This window comes from Aquarana catesbeiana, linkage group LG05, assembly GCF_042186555.1.
Source record: "Aquarana catesbeiana isolate 2022-GZ linkage group LG05, ASM4218655v1, whole genome shotgun sequence".
Lineage (NCBI taxonomy): Eukaryota > Metazoa > Chordata > Amphibia > Anura > Ranidae > Aquarana > Aquarana catesbeiana.
In genome coordinates this window covers 112,853,958-112,880,714 of record NC_133328.1, presented here as the reverse complement: position 1 = coordinate 112,880,714, position 26,757 = coordinate 112,853,958, and the positions used below count along the sequence as shown (strand labels likewise).

Below are 26,757 nucleotides of genomic sequence, written 5' to 3'. Positions count from 1 at the left end.
AATACTATCCCATATGTTTTTTTTTTTTATTATTACATTGCAGCTTAGAGTTTATGCTCTTGAAATGTAAGCTAAAGAAATGGTCATTAGCAGGGGGTTCTCTGACACCTAAAAGTCATTTCATGGGTTCCTCTATGTTAAAAAGGCTGAGGAAGGATAGAAATCTTGTGAACGGAGTCCCAGACACGCTCAAGTCAACCTATAATACAAGTAGAGCTACACGATTCTGGCCAAAATGAGAAACACATTTTTTTTTGCTTAGAATAAAAAGATCACGATTCTCTCAAAGTAAAATCTTTCACATTATACAAAAAAAATTGGGATAACTTTACTGGTTAATTAATTAATTTATTTTTTTAAATTTATTAAAGTAATTTTGTCCAAAAAAATTGCATTTGAAAGACCACTGCGCAAATACAGTATAACGAAAAAAAAAATTGCAACAATCGCCATTTTATTCTCTAGGGTCTCTACTAAAAAAATATTTATAATGTTTGGGGGTTCTAAGTAATTTTCTAGCAAAAAAAAAAAGATTTTAATTTGAAACCAACAAATGTCAGAAAAAGGTTTAGTTTTTAAGTGGTTAAACTTTCCTCACTTACACACAAAGTGTATTCCATTGACAAATTGTTACAATGTTTAGACTTAGTTCAACTGATAAAGAATGTTTTGCTTCTTGGCAGACTGCCCAGATTTTTTTCTTCCTTTCTTTTGATGGCTGTGGCTTCAGAAGAGCAGAGAGAATTCTTTGCAGAGCAAGAATTGATCGCAAAGGGGAAAGAATCGCGATAACGATTCTTGACAATTAATCGTGCAGCTCTAAATACAAGTGTCAGCAACCTTTTTCCACTTAAGGGCCAGGTTCAATGTATGAATGCATGGAGTGCCGCATTTAACCTGCTAATAAAGATAATAATCTGGAGCTCTTTACATCACACAGATCATCCCCCCCATGTTATGCTTCAAATTGCACATACAAACTGCAGTACTTAAAAGTCTACATAGGTGACGCTTTAAAAATCTCTACAGGTTACCAGTTTTGAGTTACAGAGGAGGTTTTGTGCTAGAATTATTGCTCTCACTCCCACGTTTGTGGCGATACCTCACATGTGTGGTTTGAACACTGTTTACATTTGCGGTCGCGACTAACGTATGTGTTCACTTCTGTACGCGAGCACGGAGGGATGAGGCGCTTGACTTTTTTTTTACATTTTTTTCCTTTATTTTTACACTGTCCCTAAAAAAAAAAAAAAAAAAAAAAAATTTATGATCACTTTTATTGCTGTCAGAAGGAATGTAAACATCCCTTGGTAATAGTAATAGGCAGTGACAGGTACCCTTTATGGAGGGGTCTGGGGTCTACAAGACCCCAAATCCCTCCTTTGCACTTAAGCATTCACAACGCCAAGTTTGGCTGTTTTGAATGCTGTCATTTTTTTTAAATTTGGCGCCTTTAAGTCTTCTGTAAACTGGAAGTGATGTCATGACATCACTTCTGGGTTACTGGATCCGAGACCCCAACGAAGCCGGTTCTGGGCGAGCCACGGGGGGGGGGGGGGGGCTGGGTAAATGTTCCCTCTCGCTGCTTGTAATAAGAAAGCTTTTTTGCCATATCTGTTATCCCAAGAAAGGCAACCGGGGTTAAAACGTCCGTGGACTGGGTGCACATGAAGTCATCACGTCCACTGATGGGCCAGACATTTGGCGGCCCGAGGTTGCCGACCCCTGCTATAACATACAATAATAAATAATACACATAAAAGTAGAAACTCAACATAAACAGTAACACATTCATACATGAATTGTCCTTCTGAGTTTGTAACACATGATGGTGCAGAATGTAGAAAGTACTCTGGATCTCAGAAGTAAAAGAACCTAAACAGAAGGTGTGCATTACCCAATAGCAACCAACTGGATCCGAAGTCTGCAGGGCAGATTCAAAAACTAAACAAACAGCTAAAATGCCGATTTCTTCTTTTTTTTTTTTTTTTTTTTTTTTTTTCCTTTTTTCGGTCACAACATCAAACCTATAAAAATGCAAAGAACAAACTGCAATTCTACTCAGCCACAGCTCACATCTCTCCTGACAAGTTCATTATTAGCCCTGAAGAGCAGCATCCAGTCCCGCTGCTCGGGGTCTCTGCAGACCATGCCATTCTCATCCCGCTATTAGGTACCTGGCAACTGTAAGCCGATTTGCCATTCTCAGATGTCTGCTTCATTGTTTATGTACATTATCTTACTAACTTCCTGCTGTCTTTCCAATTACTACCGCAAGGTACCCGTCAGCGCAGATCAGTCACAAGGAACTCAAAGGAGCCAAAATACCCAAGCCTGGAAAGAGCTGCATAGACCTACCAAGGCCTGCAAACAATAGAAACCTAGGGAGCTGAAAGCTGAAACTTTGTGGTCTTGAATAGTGTAGGGAAAGATTACAATTACTACAATTTTTTTATTTTCGTTGTTTCGGACACAGTAGGTAAGGATTTTTTTTTTGTTTTTTTTGTTTTGGACAGCGTAGTGAAGGACTATCACAATTTTTTTGAGAGTGTGGCATAGCGTACGAAAGGATTACACTTTTTCTATTTTTTTTTGGAAAGTAAAGAAGGATTATCAGTGTTTTTTTAACCACTTGACCTCCAGAAGATTTACCCCCCTTCATGACCAGGCCATTTTTTGCTATACAACACTGCATTACTTTAACTGACAATTGCACGGTCATGCAACATAAATTACATTGATATCAAGTATTTCCCTCAAATAGAGCTTTCTTTTGGTGTATTTGATCACCTCTGGGTTGTTTTTCTTTTTTTTTTGTGCTATAAAACGAAAGAAGACTGTCAATTTTGAACTATATTTTTTTTCTTTTTGTTATAAAACATATTTTTTTTTTAAATCTAATATCTTAATAAATTTAGGCCAATATTTATTCCGCTACATATTTTTGGTAAAAAAAAAAAAAAAATAATAATAATAATCCTAAAAAGCGTATATTGATTGGTCTGCACAAAAGATATAGCATCTACAAACTATGGTATATATACTGGAAATTTTAGTTTTTTTTTTTTTTTATACTAGCAATGGTGGCAAATCATGCTACTTATAGCGGGACTGCAATATTGCGGCAGTCAATCTGACACTGACACTTTGTGGGAACCAGTGACACTAATACAGTGATGGTGAACCTTGGCACCCCAGATGTTTTAGAACTACATTTCCCATGATGCTCATGCACTCTGCAGTGTAGTGGAGCATAATGGGAAATGTAGTTCCAAAACATCTGGGGTGCCAGGGTTCGCCATCACTGCACTAATACAATGATCAGTGCTAAAAATATAGACTATCACTCTAATGACACTGGCTAGGAAGGGATTAAACATCTAGGGCAAACAAAGGGTTAAACGTGTGCCTAACCAGTGTTTATGTGTGCTTTCACCAAGTAGTTCTTATTCCTTTGCAGGAAAACAAAAAAAGGCACATCCTTGTTTACTTAGGCAGAGCTCTGTCCTGTCTTCCTGCTCGGTGGGTGCCGGAAGACATCCATTGGTTGGCACCTGCTGATCGGCTTGTGCTACACAGCGCACCCCCTACCCCCAAGAGCAGAATCACTCTTAATATATACGTGATTATGCATAGTCGGTATGCACTGTAGCAGTAAAGCTACAGTGCGCAGTCGGCAAGTGGTTATTTTCTTCCTTCGACAGTGTAGGGAAGGAATTTTTTTAATTTTTTTTTTTTTAAGAATATAAATTTATTAGCTTTTAAAACAAATCAGTACAGAAAAAAAAAAGATAATATCAATATGAACCCATAGAGGGAGGTAACACACAGCAAAAATACATTCCGCAAACAGAACCAGGATCCCCACATTATACGAATGGCAGGCAAAGGACGCCATTGGACAGTCTCAGACCCAATAAAGCACTCTAAGTAGATACATCATCCCTGCAAGGCTGACAACAAGGAACAAACCTAGTACAAGGGCCCATGGCGAACAATTGCTGGTACCTGCACAAGATGGGAGATCAGCACGGAGGAATAGGTAGCCATAGTGTTCTCCCGGTAGGTGGAGCCGTCTCGACCGTGAGAACACAGTGATTATTGCTAGTGACTATAGGCACTGACAATTGCATTAAAAAAATCTGACATACTGCCTGCATCCAAGTTGATCAATCAACTTGGGTACAATCAGCCTGCCCATACATGGTTCCTGCTGAACCGGCCGAGGTTCTTACCGTCTGTGGCCGTCTTTAGGCTAGGTTCACGTTACTGCATGTTGGGAACGCAAGCAAAACTGCACACTTTTCTGACAAGCCTACAAATGCAGTGTCATTTAGCAGACACACGGCAGTGCCAATAATTGTTAATGGCATCAGCACATATCAGTAAACGTGCATGTTTTTTGGAAAGGATTCAAGGAATTTTTTGGGGGGTTTCTCATGCATAGGGCAGCCCTTTGAAATGAATGGGCTGCCCTACATGCGACACACAGGAACATGCAAAAAAGCACGCCCATGCTTGGTCACACTTGTAGGTGTGAAACAAGCCTTAGCTGCACTAGAAAAGGAGCTAGCTTCCGGCTGGTGACGAGAGTAAATACTACAACAACCTTTTTGGAGGTGGTGATAAATAAGACTAAATGAGGAGAAATGCAGATGAACGAGAAGCAATTAAATTATCTTTTCAAGCAGAAAAATATCAAATTAGAATATTTAAAAGGGGAAGTAGGGCCAAAGCTCTTTTGTAGGCCACAGGAGAACATCAGGATCCACCCAGATTTCTGTACAAAAGCTGGCCCAGCCATTTGGAGCGCCTCTGAGAGCCGAAGCCAGTCGCTCCCTGCACAGCCCGGCACTCCAGTGAGCGCTGAAGGGGCAGAGCAGAGAGAGAGACAGTTACCAGCTCTCTGTTCACTGAAGACCGAGAACTGAGCGACAAGTGTTCTTTGATTGTGCTGTTCTCGGTGTAGAGACCGCAAGGGACAGATGCAGCATTGGACCGATACAACATTCACATAGGTAAGTTTATTTTTATTTTTAAGTCCCACACTTGTTCTTTAATTTTGTGAATTGAGATTATGAAGGAGAGAATTTTCAGAAGATAAAAGCAAGGAAAATAACGGATGACTATTTTGCACACTTGCTAAAGTTGGACTTTATGTGAAGCAAACGGCCGAATTGGACAACATGAACAGAGAATGTATGGCGGGTATAAAATAGTAGATAACCTGATTGCATCGTGTCATATCATGTACATAGTAACATAGCATGATTATATGGTTTTATTACATATGAATCACATAGTGACATGTGGGTACATGACGTTAACAACATGATAAAAGGGAACCGCCGGACGCTAAAATCTATGTTCACATATTATATCAGGTCCATCACAGCCTCGTATAGGTCAATAAAAACAACATATTATAAACTGGTTAGATATTACTCTTGAATTAAAAAATAATGAAGGAATCTATATAGCTCGACGCGTTTCAAGGATAACCTCCAATCTTCAGGAGCAGATGCGCAAATCGGTATCTATAAATATATTGTAAAATGAATACAACTGGCCAAGAAAAGGGGGGGGGGGGGGGGGGAGTGAGAGAAAGATTGATATAGATAATTAGGATGATAACCATGAATCACCCATAGGTAACTTACAGATAAACTGTGTGGGTGACAGCGCCATGGGCTGTGACCGACTGAGGCAAAAAGATATCATCAGTCCCAGGAGCTGAGGCAGTGAACACCAGGGGCAAGATGGTGGAGAGCCAGCAAAGAACAGACATTCCTGGGGAGCAGTACCCCATGTGACCTAAAAATGCGACAACGATAAAAAGCAATTAACTTTAGGATCGTCCCCTCTCGCCGCCCGTAAGAATGATCAAGATGCGCAACGGCCGCTATGATCATTCTTATGGGTGTAGTGAATCGCCGGCTGAAAAAGCAGATATCTGAAGGATGCCTGTAGCTGCAGGCATCATTCAGATATACCCGCACAAAGTCAAGGACGTCATATGACGGCCGCTGGGTGGGAAGTGGTTAAACTTCTCCACAACTTTATCCCTGACCTGTCTGGTGTGTTTCTTGGCCTTCATGATGCCGTTTGTCCACTAAGGTTCTCCAACAAACCTCTGAGGGCTTCACAAAAGAGCTGTATTTATACTGGGATTAAATTACACACAGGTGGACTCTATTTACTAATTAGGTGCCTTCTGAAGGCAATTGGTTCCACTAAATTTTAGTTAAGGGTATCAGAGTAAAGCAGGGCTTAATACAAATTCACGCCTCACTTTTCAGATATTTGTAAAAAATAAAATTTTTTTTTTTAAAAAGTGAAAACCATTTATCATTTTCCTTCCACTTCACAAATATGTATATTTCTGTTTTTGGTTGTAACATGACAAAAAGTGGAAAATTTCAAGGGGTATGAATACTTTTTCAAGGCACTGTAGGTTCTTCTTTCAGGTGCAGCAGAAAGTATCGTGGACCGTGACCCATGAAAACTTGCTAACATTCTTCAGAATACAGTCAAGCGAATTAGAAAAGGTTTGGAGCCCATGGGCACACTACATGCACGTTGATCTCTAATTTTCTTGGGCCACGCATTTGATAATCCCTACAGTCCTTTGGGATTCTCCTTTCTTCTTTTATTATTTTCTGATTTTTTTTCCCCTTCTTTCTCCCTTTTATCGGTCACTATATACTCATGTGATGACACAGTCCTCCGCTTTAGATATGTGTAGGGCTGAAACAACTAATCGATTAATCTACAACCAATCGATTATGAAATTAATCGATTACTATTTTCATAATTGATTAAATCGGCCAGCAACATAATGGGGAAAAAAAAAAAAAAAACACAACATTAAAATGAGCCCTTCATAGTACAAAAAGAGCAAATAATCGCTATTGTAAATATTACTTTCACAGTTCTACAGTAAAAAAATGAACCCCTTACAGTAGCGATTATCTGCTTTTTTGTACTATAAAGGGCTACTTTTAGTTTTTTTAACCCCATTATGTTCCTAAACGTCTTAGACGTGGTTCTCATCTGTGTTTTTTGGTGCTTTTTGCAGAAACGCACTACAGTTCATTTACATGGTTTCCTATGTGACACGTTCACATCTATGCTTTTCAGCTGCTGCGTATTTAGAAAAAGTGTCAGGGACTTTTTTTTTTTAAACGCAAAACTGTGCTTTTTTGGTTCAATGTACTTCAATGGAGAAGCTGCAGAAGAGCGTGTAATGCGTAAACAGATCAAAAGCAAACTGCATAGGTATTTACCGAGCCTTATGCTGGCCACACGGATCAATTTTCAGACGAGAATATTCTGACAAAAAAAATCGTTAGTTGCACCCAGAGCTGCACAATTAATCGTTAAAAAATCGTGATCTCGCTTCAACCCCTTTGACGATCTCTATTGCAGAGTTTGCCGATTCTTTCATATAACAAGTGAAGAGACTTATCTGCTCACTCAGCTGTCAAAAGAAAACATTGGGGCAGATTGCCAAGTTTTTAACATGAAACATTGTAACTAACTCTTCCTAGTTAGCCCAATTTTTTTTGTTTTAATGTGAAAGCTGGTGTTACGCCACGAGAATCGTGAGAGAATTGTGAACTATCTTCTAAGCAAAAAAATTGTGATTCTCATTTTAGCCAGAATCGTGCAGCTCTAGAATATGTGCATTATGGTGACTACTATGCCATCCCATGTGCAGCAGTATGAGATTCTGTAGATTCTCTCCTATGCTTGTCTTTTGAGTCACTGTAGCTAAAATTATTTTTGCAATGGAGGAGTATTGTTACATTACTATCAATTCTGAATACCACAGTAATCTTTTCTTACTCTGCATTGTACCCTAAACTTATAACACAAACTGTTTAATTTACATCGTCCCTCCTATTTCTGTAGGTGGATGATGGCACCGTAATTATTTTAATAAAAAAAAAAAAACAAAAACAAAACAGAAACAAAAAAAAAAAACACCCAAGTACCTTTTTCCTAAATTGATATATAGCGGTCACATGACTGCAGGACAATATAAGCAGGAGGAGCTTCTAGTCCTCTGCTGCTGGTCACTTGTTCAAAATAAAAAACAGCCTTTGGAATACAGAGTATAAATAAATGCTGAAGATCAATAAACTGTTTTAAATGATCATACAAATATATATTTAAAATAAAATCTTTATTATTTTTTGGCAATAACATGATGTGGACAGATTTCTGCCAATCACATACTGTGTCACGCTCCCCCAGCCCGTGTCTTAGAATAACAGGGAGGCGACACCTCCATCAATCTACATGTAATATCCTGCCCCCCATTGTGTTTAGCTGGTTAGTGGGCATGATGGAGGAGGAGGGAGAGAGTGGGCTGTCATTACCACTGTGTATACGTCCACATGTGCGATTCTATAGTCACATGGGCTGCTCCGATGTGATAAGGAGAAAATGCTCAGCGTATAAACTCACTGAAAACTGTGCAGAGTTGCCACCACAGCAAAATTCCTAGCTGAATTGGGGACACGAACAGAAGGTGGCGATAGAGAGCAGCGGGATCAACCAGGTTTTTTGCAGACAGAGTGAGTATGAACAGCATGTAATAAAACATTTATTAATAGTTTTTTTATGATATGGGTTTAATGACACTTTAAATCCTTAAAGAGGAGGCAAACTCAGGTCTTTTTTTTCTTTTTTTTTCTGTTCCCTGTAAAGCAGTGGTTCTCAACTCCGGTCCTCAGGGCCCACCAACAGGCCAGGTTTGCAAGATAACTGAAATACATCACAGGTGACATCATTTGCTGCTCAGTGATTGCAGTATTCTAGTCTGCATCTCCCCAAGGTAATACTTAAAATCTGTTCTGTTGGTGGGTCCTGAGGACTGGAGTTGAGAACCACTGCTGTAAAGTAAAGGCATAACGTGCTATTATGCATCGCATTCAACACTTACATGCAAAACGAAGCCTGCGTGGTCTCCGCATCCATCTGCGTTGGTCTTTCTTGCGGGGCTGTGGGCTCCGACTGTGTGACTGGCCGGAGCCATGTGACGTCACTCCCGTGTATTCGCACGGAAGCCCGGAAGTCACACGGAAGCCGCCGGTCACTTTCTTCAGAGCGCATGTGCCGAGGACATCATCTGCGCAGTATACAATAAATATCTCATAAACGGCGCACGTTTAGGAAATATTTACAGTACCTATAAGTAAGCCTTAATCTAGACTTACCTATAGGTACAAAGTATACAGGGGAGTTTACTTCCTCTTTAATATAAACATTGAACGCAAAAAAAGAGGACTTGGATTCTAAGACCCCTTTCACACTGTGCTGCCACCGGCATCAGCGGTAAAGTGGTGCTATTTTTAGCGCCACTTTACTGTCGTTTTAGCGGCGCTTTTCAGCCGCTAGCGGGGGGGGGGGTTTAGGGGTTAAATCCGCCCGCAAAACACCGCCGGAGCGGCGTTTTTCCAGCAGTATTGCAGCGCTGCCCCATTGATTTCAATGGGGAGCAGCGGTGGAGGAGCGGTGAGTTCACTGCTCCTTCACTGCTCCAAAGAAGCTGCTGGCAAGATTTTTCTGATGCCATGCCAGCGCACCACTCCAGTGTGAAAGCCCGAGCAGCTGTTTTAGGGTGGTTTGCAGGCACTATTTTTAACGCTATAGCGCCTGAAAAATTCTCCAGTGTGAAAGGGGTCTAACCATTTGCTTCTATAGCCAAAATTAAAAAAAAAAAAAAAAATGCACACACTTTAAACGACCAACAAAAAGCAACATACAGCCCAAAATGAGTCATGTTCATAGAACTGGTGAATTCTGAAGAAAACAATACAGACTGAGGACTGGTAAGGGAAAACAGACTGAAGTGGGGATGAGAACATTTGGATCTGGAGGATGAAATGGCTTTTGACAAAATGACGCATACTCCTAAGACCCCTTTCACACTGGTGCTGTTTTCAGTTGCTTTAGCATTAGAAAGAGCCTCTGCAAAGCGCCTGAAAACCTCCTCCAGTGTGTCTTTTCACATTGGGGCGGTGTGTTTGCGGATGTTCCGAAAAGTCCTGCAAGCAGCATCTTTGAGGCGGACTGGTAGCGCTGTATTTAGAGCTCCCAAAACACCCTGCCCATTGGAATGAATAGGCAGTGATTTCAAATCGCCTTAAAAGCGCTTTTAGGAATTTTTAACCTTTTTTGGGTTAAAAGCACCCAGCTAGCAGCTAAAAAGCGGCGCAAAAGCACCACTTAAAAGCACCAACGGCCGGCGCTTAGCCATTAAATGATTTCAGGAGTACAAACAATTTTATTATAAAAAACTAATCAAGGAGGTAATCTACCTTTCTCTTGCATTGTCCCATGTTTGATACCCTTCACAATGCCCACATAGCTGGGACCTGTCATGTTGGTAATATGCTACTTCCAAGATACATGTCCAATCATTCACTATCAAACCTCCTCATCCTCATCATGCAATCATCTGCTTTCAAGGTTATTAAAATGTCCTCATCTGTGCCCTTAGTTTCCCTCCTACAACTACTATGGGCCCCTTTCTGCTGTCAGTTGTCATCGGTCCTAACAGAAATGATCATCCCCTTCTGTGTGACCCCCAAAACTCTCTCTTCCAGACTCCATAAGTTCATCACCACCTGCCCAGTTACTGCTCTTCATTTATCTTTTAGTACAATCTGGGTCAGTGTAATTCTAGTTGGACACAGTAATGCAGGTGTCACATGCCCAGTCTGCCCTCCATCTCCTTTGAATCCGAGTCCATTCTTTGTACCTATCCCTTCATCCCTATTCTGAGGTCCCTTCATAATGTACTCTTGCACCGGCACCCCCAATCCTGATGTGATCTTCCCATTTTATATGGTTTGTCACCTGTACCTCCAGTCTCATACTGGTCTGATTGTGGTTTAGATTCCCATTTCTGTGTCCCAAATTCTGGTCTAGATGCCTTCACTCCTGCTACCTACATCACTTCTACACTTAGTGCCACGTTGTCCTTTGTCATCAATCTTCTTGTCTTGCTCCTTGTAGACAACTGACCTAATATTCCACACTACTGTCACTTGTCCTCTACCTGTCTATCCTCTTATTTCTGTGTTTATAACACTGTTGTCATCCATCACTCCAGATCTGTACAGCTGTCACTTGTCGGTCCAATGCCATCTATCTTCCATTATCTCTGTGGCTCTAGTGTTGTCATTACCTATCCCTCCACCACTGTACAGCTGTCACTTGTTATTTATATTTCTATTCTCTTATATCTGTGTCCCTACCGCTGCTGTCATCTAACACTCCACCCCCATACAGCTATTACCTGCCTGATTAACTGCGTTCTATCCTTTTACTTCTGTGTGTGGCGTCCCATCTGTCACCTATCCCGCCAACTCTGTTATCAACTGTCACCCTTCTGACCCACTGCTGTCTATCCTCTTACCTCTGTGACTCTAATGCTGCCACCACCTATACCCCCCCATCCCCCTACAGTTGTCACCTAATTATCTTTCTACTGCAGTCTATCCTCTTACTTCTGTGTCCCTAATGCTGCTGTCACCTATCACTCCCTCCCGGGTGTTACCTGTCTGCTCCACTGCTATCTACCTACCGATCACTTCAACCACATATACTGCCACTTGTCATATGTCTGGCATGATTACCCTCATACTTCTGAGTTTCTATTGCTGCTGTCATCTACACTTTCTGTCCTGTATAGGTGTCACCTGTCTATTCCATTGTGGTCTATTCTCCTAGTTGTGTGTGTGTGCTATTGTCACCTATCTGCCCTCACCTACCCTACAGCTCTATATAGCTGTCACCTGTCTACTCCATTGTGGTCTATTCTCCTAGTTGTGTGTGTATGCTATTGTCACCTAGCTGCCCTCACCTACCCTACAGCTCTATATAGCTGTCACCTGTCTTGTCATTGGTGTCGACCCTCTTAGTTCAGTATGTGGCATATGTCTGTCCAACCGAACACTGCTGTCCAGTCTACAGCTGCCACCTGACCGCACACAGCTGCCACCTGTCCCCCGACCGCACACAGCTGCCGCCTGTCCCCCGACCGCACACAGCTGCCGCCTGTCCCCCGACCGCACACAGCTGCCGCCTGTCCCCCGACCGCACACAGCTGCCGCCTGTCCCCCGACCGCACACAGCTGCCGCCTGTCCCCCGACCGCACACAGCTGCCGCCTGTCCCCCGACCGCACACAGCTGCCGCCTGTCCCCCGACCGCACACAGCTGCCGCCTGTCCCCCGACCGCACACAGCTGCCGCCTGTCCCCCGACCGCACACAGCTGCCGCCTGTCCCCCGACCGCACACAGCTGCCGCCTGTCCCCCGACCGCACACAGCTGCCGCCTGTCCCCCGACCGCACACAGCTGCCGCCTGTCCCCCGACCGCACACAGCTGCCGCCTGTCCCCCGACCGCACACAGCTGCCACCCGACCGCACACAGCTGCCACCCGACGCACACAGCTGCCACCCGACCGCACACAGCTGCCACCCGACCGCACACAGCTGCCACCCGACCGCACACAGCTGCCACCTGTCCCCTGACCGTACACAGCTGCCACCTAACCCCCGATTGCATACATCTGCCACCTGTCCCCTGACTGTATAAACAGCTGTCACCTGATCACACAGCTGTCACCCCTCTCCCTGACCATATACAGAGCTGTCACCTCTCTCCCTGACCGTATACAGAGCTGTCACCTCTCCCCTGACCGTATACAGATGTCAATTGTCACCAGTTCACTACTGTCTATACTCTTACTTCTGGGTCTCTAAAGCGGTTGTCATGGAATCTATTCCCCCAGCCCTATAAAAGTGTTACCCGTGTAGGCCTCTGCTCTCTATACTGTTATGTCTGTGTGTGGTGTGCTGCTGGCACCTATTTCTGCTCACCTATCATGTCCACTACTGGCTATCCTCTTACTTCTGTTTCGCTAAAGCTGCAGTCACCTATCCACCCCCCCTCCCCAGGATCTGTACAACTGTCATTTGTCACCTGCCCCGTCCACTGCTGTCTATGATAACCTCTGTGTCCCTATAGTGCTGTCACCTGTCTGTTCAACTTATCATAGTTGTCTGGACTTCTACTGTCACCTATCCCTCCGCCCTCCACCGCCCTGTACAGCTGTCACCTGTCTGATCTACGGCTGCCTCTCCTCTTATCTGTGTTCTAATTCTGATGTCTCTGCTCAGTACTGTGTCCTTATACTGCTGTCACCTATCCCCTCAGTGCTGTAACAGCTGTCACCTGTCCTGTCCACTTACCTCTGTGTCCCTATACTGCTGTCACCTATCCCTCCACTCCTGTACACCTGTATTCTGCCCCATCATCTCCTCCTCTGTATGTCTGACCCTACAGTCCTGTGCTCCTCTCCATATTCTCTCCTATTCACTGAGCGTCCCTCTCCTCCATACACTGTGCTCTCCTCTCCCCCCTCCATATTCTCTCCTATTCACTGAGCGTCCCTCTCCTTCATACACTGTGCTCTCCTCTCCCCTCCATACACTGTGCTCTCCTCTCCCCTCCATACACTGTGCTCTCCTCTCCCCTCCATACACTGTGCTCTCCTCTCCCCTCCATACACTGTGCTCTCCTCTCCCCTCCATACACTGTGCTCTCCTCTCCCCTCCATACACTGTGCTCTCCTCTCCCCCCTCCATACACTGTGCTCTCCTCTCCCCTCCTCCATACACTGTGCTCTCCTCTCCCCTCCTCCATACACTGTGCTCTCCTCTCCCCTCCTCCATACACTGTGCTCTCCTCTCCCCTCCTCCATACACTGTGCTCTCCTCTCCCCTCCTCCATACACTGTGCTCTCCTCTCCCCTCCTCCATACACTGTGCTCTTCTCTCCCCTCCTCCATACACTGTGCTCTCCTCTCCCCTCCTCCATACACTGTGCTCTCCTCTCCCCTCCTCCATACACTGTGCTCTCCTCTCCCCTCCTCCATACACTGTGCTCTCCTCTCCCCTCCTCCATACACTGTGCTCTTCTCTCCCCTCCTCCATACACTGTGCTCTTCTCTCCCCTCCTCCATACACTGTGCTCTTCTCTCCCCTCCTCCATACACTGTGCTCTTCTCTCCCCTCCTCCATACACTGTGCTCTTCTCTCCCCTCCTCCATACACTGTGCTCTTCTCTCCCCTCCTCCATACACTGTGCTCTTCTCTCCCCTCCTCCATACACTGTGCTCTTCTCTCCCCTCCTCCATACACTGTGCTCTTCTCTCCCCTCCTCCATACACTGTGCTCTTCTCTCCCCTCCTCCATACACTGTGCTCTTCTCTCCCCTCCTCCATACACTGTGCTCTTCTCTCCCCTCCTCCATACACTGTGCTCTTCTCTCCCCTCCTCCATACACTGTGCTCTTCTCTCCCCTCCTCCATACACTGTGCTCTTCTCTCCCCTCCTCCATACACTGTGCTCTTCTCTCCCCTCCTCCATACACTGTGCTCTTCTCTCCCCTCCTCCATACACTGTGCTCTTCTCTCCCCTCCTCCATACACTGTGCTCTTCTCTCCCCTCCTCCATACACTGTGCTCTTCTCTCCCCTCCTCCATACACTGTGCTCTTCTCTCCCCTCCTCCATACACTGTGCTCTTCTCTCCCCTCCTCCATACATTGTGCTCTTCTCTCCCCTCCTCCATACATTGTGCTCTTCTCTCCCCTCCTCCATACACTGTGCTCTTCTCTCCCCTCCTCCATACACTGTGCTCTTCTCTCCCCTCCTCCATACATTGTGCTCTTCTCTCCCCTCCTCCATACACTGTGCTCTTCTCTCCCCTCCTCCATACACTGTGCTCTTCTCTCCCCTCCACACACACAGTGCTGCTCTCCCCAGTCACACCACCGGGGTACAGATGATCCTGGCACAGTCCTGCTCTCTTCGCCTCTCCTCTCCTCCATACACTGTGCTCTTTCTCCCCTCCATACACACAGTCCTGCTCTCCTCTCCTCCATACACTGTGCTCCCCTCTCCCCCATACACACAGTGGCGCTCTTCTCTCTCCTCCATACACACAGTGGCGCTCTTCTCTCTCCTCCATACACACAGTGGCGCTCTTCTCTCTCCTCCATACACACAGTGGCGCTCTTCTCTCTCCTCCATACACACAGTGGCGCTCTTCTCTCTCCTCCATACACACAGTGGCGCTCTTCTCTCTCCTCCATACACACAGTGGCGCTCTCCTCTCCCCTCCATACACACAGTGGCGCTCTCCTCTCCCCTCCATACACACAGTGGCGCTCTCCTCTCCCCTCCATACACTGTGCTCTCCTCTCCCCTCCATACACTGTGCTCTCCTCTCCCCTCCATACACTGTGCTCTCCTCTCCCCTCCATACACTGTGCTCTCCTCTCCCCTCCATACACTGTGCTCTCCTCTCCCCTCCATACACTGTGCTCTCCTCTCCCCTCCATACACTGTGCTCTCCTCTCCCCTCCATACACTGTGCTCTCCTCTCCCCTCCATACACTGTGCTCTCCTCTCCCCTCCATACACTGTGCTCTCCTCTCCCCTCCATACACTGTGCTCTCCTCTCCCCTCCATACACTGTGCTCTCCTCTCCCCTCCATACACTGTGCTCTCCTCTCCCCTCCATACACTGTGCTCTCCTCTCCCCTCCATACACTGTGCTCTCCTCTCCCCTCCATACACTGTGCTCTCCTCTCCCCTCCATACACTGTGCTCTCCTCTCCCCTCCATACACTGTGCTCTCCTCTCCCCTCCATACACTGTGCTCTCCTCTCCCCTCCATACACTGTGCTCTCCTCTCCCCTCCATACACTGTGCTCTCCTCTCCCCTCCATACACTGTGCTCTCCTCTCCCCTCCATACACTGTGCTCTCCTCTCCCCTCCATACACTGTGCTCTCCTCTCCCCTCCATACACTGTGCTCTCCTCTCCCCTCCATACACTGTGCTCTCCTCTCCCCTCCATACACTGTGCTCTCCTCTCCCCTCCATACACTGTGCTCTCCTCTCCCCTCCATACACTGTGCTCTCCTCTCCCCTCCATACACTGTGCTCTCCTCTCCCCTCCATACACTGTGCTCTCTTCTCCCCTCCATACACTGTGCTCTCTTCTCCCCTCCATACACTGTGCTCTCTTCTCCCCTCCATACACTGTGCTCTCTTCTCCCCTCCATACACTGTGCTCTCTTCTCCCCTCCATACACTGTGCTCTCTTCTCCCCTCCATACACTGTGCTCTCTTCTCCCCTCCATACACTGTGCTCTCTTCTCCCCTCCATACACTGTGCTCTCTTCTCCCCTCCATACACTGTGCTCTCTTCTCCCCTCCATACACTGTGCTCTCCTCTCCCCTCCATACACTGTGCTCTCCTCTCCCCTCCATACACTGTGCTCTCTTCTCCTCCACACACACAGTGGTGCTCTTCTCTCCCCTCCATACACAGAGTGCTGCTCTCCTCTCGTCACACCTCTGGGGTACAGATGATCCTGGCACAGTCCTGCTCTCCTTTCCTCCATACACTGTGCTCTCCTCTCTCCTCCATATACACTGTGCTCTCCTCTCCTCTCCATATACACTGTGCTCTCCTCTCCTCTCCATATACACTGTGCTCTCCTCTCCTCTCCATATACACTGTGCTCTCCTCTCCATATACACTGTGCTCTCCTCTCCATATACACTGTGCTCTCCTCTCCATATACACTGTGCTCTCCTCTCCATATACACTGTGCTCTCCTCTCCATATACACTGTGCTCTCCTCTCCTCTCCATATACACTGTGCTCTCCTCTCCTCTCCATATACACTGTGCTCTCCTCTCCTCTCCATATACACTGTGCTCTCCTCTCCTCTCCATATACACTGTGCTCTCCTCTCCCCTCCATATACACTGTGCTCTCCTCTCCCCTCCATATACACTGTGCTCTCCTCTCCCCTCCATATACACTGTGCTCTCCTCTCCCCTCCATATACACTGTGCTCTCCTCCCCCTCCATATACACTGTGCTCTCCTCTCCCCTCCAGTCACACCTCCGGGGTACAGATGATCGTGGCACAGTCCTGCTCTCCTCTCCCCTCCATATACACTGTGCTCTCCTCTCCCCTCCAGTCACACCTCCGGGGTACAGATGATCGTGGCACAGTCCTGCTCTCCTCTCCTCTCCATACACACTGTGCTCTCCTCTCCATACACACTGTGCTCTCCTCTCCATACACACTGTGCTCTCCTCTCCCCTCCAGTCACACCTCCGGGGTACAGATGATCCTGGCACAGTCCTGCTCTCCTCTCCTCCATACACTGTGCTCTCCTCTCCATATACACTGTGCTCTCCTCTCCTCAGTCACACCTCCGGGGTACAGATGATCCTGGCACAGTCCTGCTCTCCTCCATACACTGTGCTCTCCTCTCCATATACACTGTGCTCTCCTCTCCTCTCCATATACACTGTGCTCTCCTCTCCTCTCCATATACACTGTGCTCTCCTCTCCTCAGTCACACCTCCGGGGTACAGATGATCCTGGCACAGTCCTGCTCTCCTCCATACACTGTGCTCTCCTCTCCTCTCCATATACACTGTGCTCTCCTCTCCATATACACTGTGCTCTCCTCTCCTCAGTCACACCTCCGGGGTACAGATGATCGTGGCACAGTCCTGCTCTCCTCCATACACTGTGCTCTCCTCTCCTCTCCATATACACTGTGCTCTCCTCTCCATATACACTGTGCTCTCCTCTCCTCTCCTTATACACTGTGCTCTCCTCTCCTCAGTCACACCTCCGGGGTACAGATGATCGTGGCACAGTCCTGCTCTCCTCCATACACTGTGCTCTCCTCTCCTCTCCATATACACTGTGCTCTCCTCTCCATATACACTGTGCTCTCCTCTCCTCTCCTCTCCTTATACACTGTGCTCTCCTCTCCTCAGTCACACCTCCGGGGTACAGATGATCGTGGCACAGTCCTGCTCCCCCTGCCCAGCCCCCTCACCTTTGGGATCATGGTTGTCTCCGGCCAGTGTAATGTCCTAGCAGCGCAGCATTATAATCCTAGGAAGAGGGCTCTCCTCAGCACGGATGTCAGCCCGGACCCTGCCCGGCCCCGTATCCCCTCGGCCTCCGGTAGCTCCACAGTCTGACCCACCCCTACCCTCCGACCGCCTCCGGAAGAGCCGCCATGTTGTTTCGGGGTGACAACAAACCACGGGCCATAGGAAGAACTGGAGATTAGTAAGCAGGCGTGGCTAACGAGGCTCCACCAACCAGTGAGCTGTCCGGGCATACCCTGTCAAGCATGGCGCTTAGTGACTTCAGCAAGCACCGCCTACCAGTGATAATCCAGGCGGAGACTCTGCACTGTCCATAAATAAAACGCACAAGTGACGGCTGACCCCGCCTCTATTGGAGGCTCTGGTTGGTGATATCACGAGGAGGGGGCGGGTCCTGCTGAGGGTAGCTTGGCCGTCTCCATAGAGCTGAGTAGGAGTGGATAGGACAGTGGTGGACGGCTGTGCTCTCCATGGAGACATGCATGTCACATGGAATGCGGCTGATGTGAAAATAAAAGCAGAACCACTGATTTGTGAGGCAAAGTCTTCATAGAGTCCAGCACAGCTTGTTTATGTTTTATCCTTTTATTTAACCACTTACCTACCCTGCAGATTTACCCCCTTCCTGCCCAGGCCAATTTTCAGCACTGTCACATTTTGAATGACAATTGCGCAGTCATGAAACACTGTACCCAAATGACATTTTTATCATTTTTTAAACACAAATGGAGTTTTCTTTTGGGGGTATTTCATCACCACTAGTTTTTTTATGTTTTTTGCTAAACAAAAAGGCTGAAAATTAAAAAACAAAACAATTTTCATAGTTATAACATTTTGCAAACGGGTCATTGTTTTCCTTCACTGATGGGCATTGATGTGGCTGCACTGATATTTGGCATCGATAGGCAGCATTGATAACAAGCACTAATGGGCACTGATAACGCAGCAGATAATGAATCAAAAGAGCTCCGGATGGCCGTACTGCCGTGAAAAAAAGCACCTTTATTTCATCAAAATGTTGCAGGTCACATTAAGTGGATATATAGGACAAAAAGCAGCTAACGCGTTTCACATCAGTGGATGCTTACTCATAGCTGAAGGATGGTCATCACAACTGCGGTATATAAGAGGAGGCGATTAATCAAAAGCATATATGACACCTGGAAATGAAACACTTAACTAAACAGATGAAAACCACACCTCTCCACCTCTCGGAATACATGCAAGTTGTGATGACCTGTGAATACCTAGTTACAATGACACTCAAACAAAAAATTAATTCAACATAAAAGAAAAATGAGTTTTAAAAGACACACACTATGTGCATTCGTAAATTTTCATGAGATGAAATAACATGAAATACAAACATGCAAAACTAAGCAGTCATGAAGAGATGGCACAACGTAGCAAAAAAATGAAAAACAAATAATAAAAGTAGAAAACGAAACATATAAATAGCTATGTTTATGATAAGTGGTGTCATTGTAGCAGACATGATCTAAACCCCTGTAAATATAAAAGAATGAAGTCTTTTAAGGGTACGTCCGTCAAATGAAACACCATTAAATGTCATGACTTCAGACATACTTGGTGATATTATTCTCCATGAACCTAACCACCATACACCAGACAAATATCCATAGATCCTAAATAGTCTAAAGCTAATATTGAAACATAACAGAATGGAATTGCCAGAGATCAACGGAAAACCGATAAGATCTGTGGCAACCATTCCTAAATCAAATGTCCAAAAACCGTAATTAAACTATATCACTATTGAACTGAGGAATATGCCGGAGTACGGGGAGGAACCAAAAAAATCGAACAAATAAACAATATGTGCTCTGATATTTTTAAAATAACAAAAACTTATAAATGTGCACATATATGTATGCAAAAAGTAATAACATGCCAGGAATAAAGTAGAAAAGTGGACAGACAACCAAACACTAGGTTCAAAGAGTCCATATGCATGGAAAAAAATCACTAGAGAATTGCAGGTTAAATATTGGAAAGCCAGGTTTTGGCGTTACAAAGTGGGAAGTCTCCCTTCACATACTGTGAAATTGAATTACAAGAAAGCCAAATGCCTAAAAATATCTTGATATCCCATAGCAGGAATCCATATACGTGAAGAATGCCGCTGAAGGGACTACAAACTATATGTTGAAGAGTCGAACCGCCACATTCCAGAACTGGAGGTCTCACCTCGCATGCTGCAGGCTTCAATTGCAAAGAATGAACCAATGCCTAACAAGCTTAAATCGAAACGAACCTGATTCTTAAAGTGTCTCTATGATGTCGTGTATGTGAAAACTGCTACTAGAGAAGCTACAGGCTCTGCGTCAAAATGCCAAATTGCAGAATTGCGGAGCAGGGAGTCTCACTTCGCATGCTGCAGGCTTCAAAGGTAGAGACAAGATCTAATATCTGGCACGCTTCAATTGCAAACTATAGACCGTAAATTAGAGAGTGAACCGCAGCATTACGGAGCAAGAAGTCTCACCTCGCATGCTGTGTGGCTGTGGGAGTGTCATCTTACATTGGCTTAGTGTTTGGTATCCTGTGAGCGATTTTTGCTGCTTTTTGTGTTCATAGAACTGATGACGCAGCACTGATAGGCAACACTTATTGGCACTGATATGCAGCACTGATAGGCAGCACTGATGGGCACTGATAGGCAACACTGATAGGCAGCACTGATGGGCACTGATATGCAGCACTGATGAGGCTGCACTGATAGGCAGCACTAATGGGCACTGATGAGGCTGCACTGATAGGCAGCACTGATGGGCACTGATATGCAGCACTGATTAGGCTGCACTGATGGGCACTGATGAGGCTGCACTGATAGGCAGGGGTCAAGTTCTGGGGAAAAAAGTGTGGGAACTCACCCAAGATCCCCACTGACACTGAAAAAAAGTACCTAAAATGACTGCATTCTGTGCTAAACAGTGCAAATATCAATATTTAAACTATAAACATGTAGCTAGTGCTATTAGCAATGTGTTTAAGTTAAATAAAAGTCAAAAACCATGTTTCTCCATTTACACAAAGGTCAGGATGATATAACCCAGCCAGCACAAAGTTCCTCCTTACATCAGAGTTTGCAGGATTCCCCCTTACAGTGCAAGGGAACTCTGACATAAAGGGGAACGCTGCAGATCATGATCTAAAGGGGGACTCTGATATAGGGGGGAGCTGTGGTGACCAGAGACCACCTTATATCAGAGTCCACTGTGTTTGCCTTTACATCAGAGTTCCCACTTACATCAGGGTCTGCAGCATTGCCCTTTACATCAGAGTTCCCCTTCACATCAGCGTCCACAGAGTTCTCCCTTGCACTGTAATTCTGCAGATTGATATAAAGGGTAATGCCGGGAACTCTGAAGGGGGGGGACTCTGGTGACCAGAAACCACCTACCGCAGAGTGGATGCACTAAGGTGGGGGGGTCCTGATATAAGGGGGAACCTTTATATCATTGCCCCCTTACATTATTGTATTCACTCCCCCTTACATCAGTGACCCCCCTCAGACTGGCCTGGCAAGGGTGTTACTGACCTCCTCTCAGGTGCACCATGCAGGGCTCGGTCAGTGAGCTCTAGCTCAGTGGCTCTGGTTTTATCCTATAGTCTCCTCTCCACAGTCAACACATGTCTGACTTCTCCCATGACCTCCATTCTTGACACTTGACTCCTTTCCAGACTCTCCATCAGAGATTGTAGACATTATAAAAGACAAGAGATGGTCAGAGATTGCAGACATGACACAAGAGCTGGTTAGAGGCTGCAGATATGATACAGGAGGTGGTTAGAGGCTGCGGACATGGTACAGGAGGTGGTTAGAGGCTGCGGACATGATACTGGAGGTGGTTAGAGGCTGCGGACATGATACTGGAGGTGGTTAGAGGCTGCAGACCCGATACAGGATGTGGTTAGAGGCTGCAGACATGATACAGGAGGTGGTCAGAGGCTGTGGACATGATACAGGAGGTGGTCAAAGGCTGCGAACATGGTACGGGAGACTGTCAGAGGTTGCGGACATGGTACAGGAGGTGGTCAGAGGCTGCGGACATGGTACAGGTGATGGTTAGAGGCTCCGGAAAGGATACAGGAGGTGGTCAGAGGGCTGCAGACATGGTACAGGAGATGGTCAGGAGCTGCGGACATGGTATAGGAGATGATCAGAGGCTGCAGACATGGTACAGGAGATGATCAGAGGCTGCAGACATGGTACAGGAGATGGTTAGAGGATGGAGATATGGTACAAGAGATGGTTAGAGGCTGCGGACAGCCATATTTTTTACGGGCACCACTGCCGGTAACAGACATTTATGGGCAGCCTGTAAATTAACAGGCGGTTGGCAACATTGCCCCACACAGTAGTGTCCCCCTCCGCTTCCTTCCGTCACCCTCCCCGACAGTAGTGTCCTCCTCTGCCCCCCTCATGTAGTGTCCTTCTCTGCCCCCCTTTATATCATGACCCCCCACTACAGTGTCCTGCTGTGCCCCTTTCACTTCTCCACATCAGTGTCCTCCTCTGCCCCCTTCACCCCCTCACAGTGTCCTCCTCTCTGCTGTTGCGAGGCGCCACCACCAAGACCCTCACATTAGTGTCCTCCTCTCTATCTCTGCTGTGATGAGGCGCTGAGACCGAGTTCCACTGCCTTCCATTTAAAAATGGCGCCAGGCAGCGACATTGCATCACTGCGCATGTGCCTGGCCAAAAATGTACGAGCTTTGCCAAGCCCAGCAGGCTTCGGAATGGCGCATGCTCAGTTAGCACCTGCCACAGCTCACATACTTCAAAGGCCAGTCTTGCAGGGCATAGCTGCTAACGGGAACGGCGTTCCTGCTGTGGAAAAAGTACAGGAACGGCGTTCCCAATGCGTTCCTGCAGCAATCGAGCCCTGCTGATAGGTGACAATGATTGGCAACACTGGTGGGCACTGATAGGCAGCACGGTTGGAACTGTACTGATAATCAGTGTAGATGTCCCTTTAACACAAGCCGGTTATAGGCTCTCTTCTCCTCCCCTCACCCTGTCAGCGTGAGGAAAGGAAAGCTGATAACTGGCTCGTGTTAACATCATGATCATTGGACACAGCTTATCATGTGGTAAAGGGAGCGCTGTGATTGGCCCTTTACCCTAATCTTTGATCAGCTGAGTCCAAAGGACTCAGCGATCACAGAGCACGCTGCCCGCGCACCGCAGGGCAGCACGATCCATGTACGCTCTTCCGGCAAAGTAAGTCCAAGCTGTAGCCGTCTTTCAGCTATAGAGCGGCAGGAAGTGGTTAAAGCAATAGTAGACCTCGGCTGGCAAAAAAAAATCCCTTGCAAAGGCAATGGCATAATGTGCTAGTATGCATCACATACTAGCACATTATGAAATACTTACCTTAGAACGAAGCCCTCCAGCAACACACTGTCACTGCTGACAGCGCTTCCATCTTCACCCAGTCTTCCATCCAGGTTTGCAGGCTCCGGCTGTATGAGTATCCAGAGCAGCGATGACGTCATTCCCACACATGCGCACGTGAGCCAATCGGCTGCGTCACCGAGCTCCGTAGTTTGGCACAGTATGCCAGAGCTTCACAGCAAATGCGCTGGTGATGTCACCAGCTACATCCATTGGGATCTCCTAAACATCTCAACTTCAGAAGATATTAAATGTACCTACAGGTAAGCCTTTTTATAGGCTTATGTGTAGGTACAAGTCCAAAAAAAGACTTTACCACCACTTAAATCACTTTAAGTCTGGATTGTTTCACTCCCTTTCTGTCAAGGCCAGTTTTCAACACTGTCACACTTTGAATGACAATTACTCACTCATGCAACACTGTACCCAAATGAATTTTATTTCTTTTTTTAGGACAGACAGAGCTTTCTTTTGGTAGTATTTCATCACTATTGTTTTTTAAATTTTTATTAATATATTTATTTTTTGCTATATAGAGGAAAAAGACTGAAAAAAAAAAAAAAATAACCCAAATCAGTGTATATTCTTTAGTCTGTGTGAAAGTTAGCGAGTCTACAAACTATGGTGTATCTATATATAATACACATAGTATCTCACATAGTATCTCACAAAAGTGAGTACACCCCTCACATTTTTGGAAATATTTTATCATATCTTTTCATGTGACAACACTGAAGAAATGACACTTTGCTACAATGTAAAGTAGTGAGTGTACAGCTTGTATAACAGTGTAAATTTGCTGTCCCCTCAAAATAACTCACTGGTTGCACTAGTGAGCCTCCACTGATGAGGTTGCACTGGTCAGCCTGCGCTGAAGAGGTTGCACTAATGAGGCTGCACTAATGAGCCTCCACTGGTGAGGCTGCAATGGTGAAGCTGCACTAATGAGCCTCCACTGGTGAGGCTGCAATGCTTAGCCTCCATTGATAAGCCTCCACTGGTGAGGCTGCACTGGTGAGCCTCCACTGGTGAGGCTGCACTGGTGAGCCTCCACTGATGAGCCTCCACTGATGATGTTGCACTGGTGAGCCCCCACTGATGATGTTGCACTGGTGAGCCCCCACTTATGAGGCTGCACTGGTGAGCCCCCACTTATGAGGCTGCACTGGTGAGGCTGCACTAATAAACCTTTACTGGGGAGGCTGCACTGGTTATCCTCCGCTGGTGAGGCTGAAATGCTTAGCCTCCACTGGTGAGGCTGCACTGCTTAGCCTCCATTGATGAGCCTCCACTGGTGAGGCTGCAATGTTTAGCCTCCACTGGTGAGCCTGCACTGGCGAGCCTCCACTGATGAGGCTGCCCTGGTGAAGCTGCAATGGTGAACCTCCAATGATGAGGCTGCACTGGTGAGCCTCCACTGGAGAGGCTGCACTGATGAGGCTGCAATTGTGAGGCTGAAATGCTTAGCCTCCACTGGTGAGGCTGCACTTTTGAAGCTGCACTGATAAGGCAACAATTGTGAGACAGCAATGGTGAGCCTCCACTGATGAGGATGTAATTGTGAGGTTGCATTGATGGAGCTGAACTGATGGGCACTGCCGGAGCTGCACCGATGGACACTAATGGAAACTGCACCGATGGGCACTGACTAAGCTGCACTGCTGAAAGCTGCACTGACGGAGCTGCACTGATGGGCACTGACGGAGCTGCACTGATGGAAGCTGCACTGATGGAGCTGCACTGATGGAAGCTGCACTGATGGGCACTGACGGGGCTGCACTGATGGAAGCTGCACTGATGGGCACTGATGGAACTGCACTGACGGAGCTGAACTGATGGAAGCTGCACTGATGGAGCTGCACTGATGGAAGCTGCACTGATGGAAGCTGCACTGATGGAAGCTTCACTGATGGAGCTGCACTGATGGAAGCTGCACTCATGGAAGCTGCACTCATGGGCGCTGACAGAGGTGCACTGATAAGGCAACAATTGTGAGACAGCAATGGTGAGCCTCCACTGATGAGGATGTAATTGTGAGGCTGCATTGATGGAGCTGAACTAATGAGCACTGCCGGAGCTGCACCGTTGGGCACTGATGGAAGCTGCACTGATGGACACTGACAGAAGCTGCACTGATGGGCACTGACAGAAGCTGCACTGATGGGCACTGACAGAAGCTGCACTGATGGGCACTGGGGCATGGTGACACCCTCCCTCTCTATCCTTAACACCAGCAGGGGGAGAAGCCGACCAGCAGCTGATGGGAAGTAAGCATGAGTCAGAGCGAGGTGTGGGAGCACCATGGAATGAAGAGGCCGCTTTGGATTCCCCACCACTAAGCTCCTCTGCAGTAGCTGAAGGTGGCCAGAGGGAAGCCGACGAGCAGTGCTGCAGAGAGCCGGTGTTCTTTCAATTTCTCCAACCCATCAGAAACTCCAACCACGTCACTTCCAGTTTATTTAAACCCCTATCAATTGGAGATTTTGATGAAGTGGTGGCTGGACATAACACCGACAACCGAATAGAGTCCGGTACAGGAAGATTGAGCTATTTTGACAGCACAGCGGCTAAGGAGGACAAAGTTGTCACCGCCTCGGAGGCAGCCATTTTGTTGGCTAGTATCGGAGCAGAGTAAGAATCTCCACTCATAATATCCTGCAGCGGACTCTGTTCAGTTGCCAGTGCTGTGTCCACCCAACAATTTGTCAAAAACTCCAATTACTGCTGGTTTAAAGAAACGGGAACTTAAGTGGTTGGAGTTTGTGATGGGTTTGAGAAATTGACAGAACACCGGCGCGGGGCATTGGTGAGGGGGGGAGCAGTTTGAGGTTTGGATCAGTGAGAGAAATTGGGCGGGGATCTATTTTTTACAGCTCAATCCACTGTGACTCCCCTGCAGTGCCCCGAGCCAGCGGTAAGAGAAAGGAGCCGGCTCACAGGGCTAGGGGAAGGGGGGCAGCATACAAAAGGAGGGGGGACATCCAGAACCACAGGTGGAGGGGAAGATGGGGGAAGCTGTTGGTCGGCAGTGATAGGTAGCAAAGGGGGAATGACATGATGGTCTGGTGCAGGAGAGGAGACAGACAGTGAGTGGGCAGTACAGTTTCCGACAGTGGTGGTTGGGTGGACTCTATGTATAATTAGGATTCCACCTCTATGGGCGGTACAGACCGGGGGCTGTGGGACCCCTCCGCCCACTACAGCAAGCGCGAACGGAAGTACATCCCTGCTTGCACTAGATAGAACTACAACTGGGCAGTGACAAGACCGCTGGATGAGGATACAGGAGGATTAGCAGCCAGCAGTCTGACAAA

General features: G+C 46.8%; 1 protein-coding gene across 2 annotated transcripts in view; it reads right to left on the bottom strand.

Moving 5' to 3' along the window:
• SNX13 (sorting nexin 13) overlaps window positions 1-18,150 on the bottom strand; it is a 240,366-nt gene extending 222,216 nt beyond the window's left edge. For both annotated transcript variants that reach the window (XM_073630078.1, XM_073630079.1), the window contains exon 1: window positions 17,964-18,150. In XM_073630078.1, the coding sequence (XP_073486179.1) occupies window positions 17,964-17,975 (12 nt within the window). In that variant the 5' untranslated portion in view covers window positions 17,976-18,150. The remainder of the gene's footprint in view (window positions 1-17,963) is intronic.
• Window positions 18,151-26,757: the final 8,607 nt, after the last annotated feature.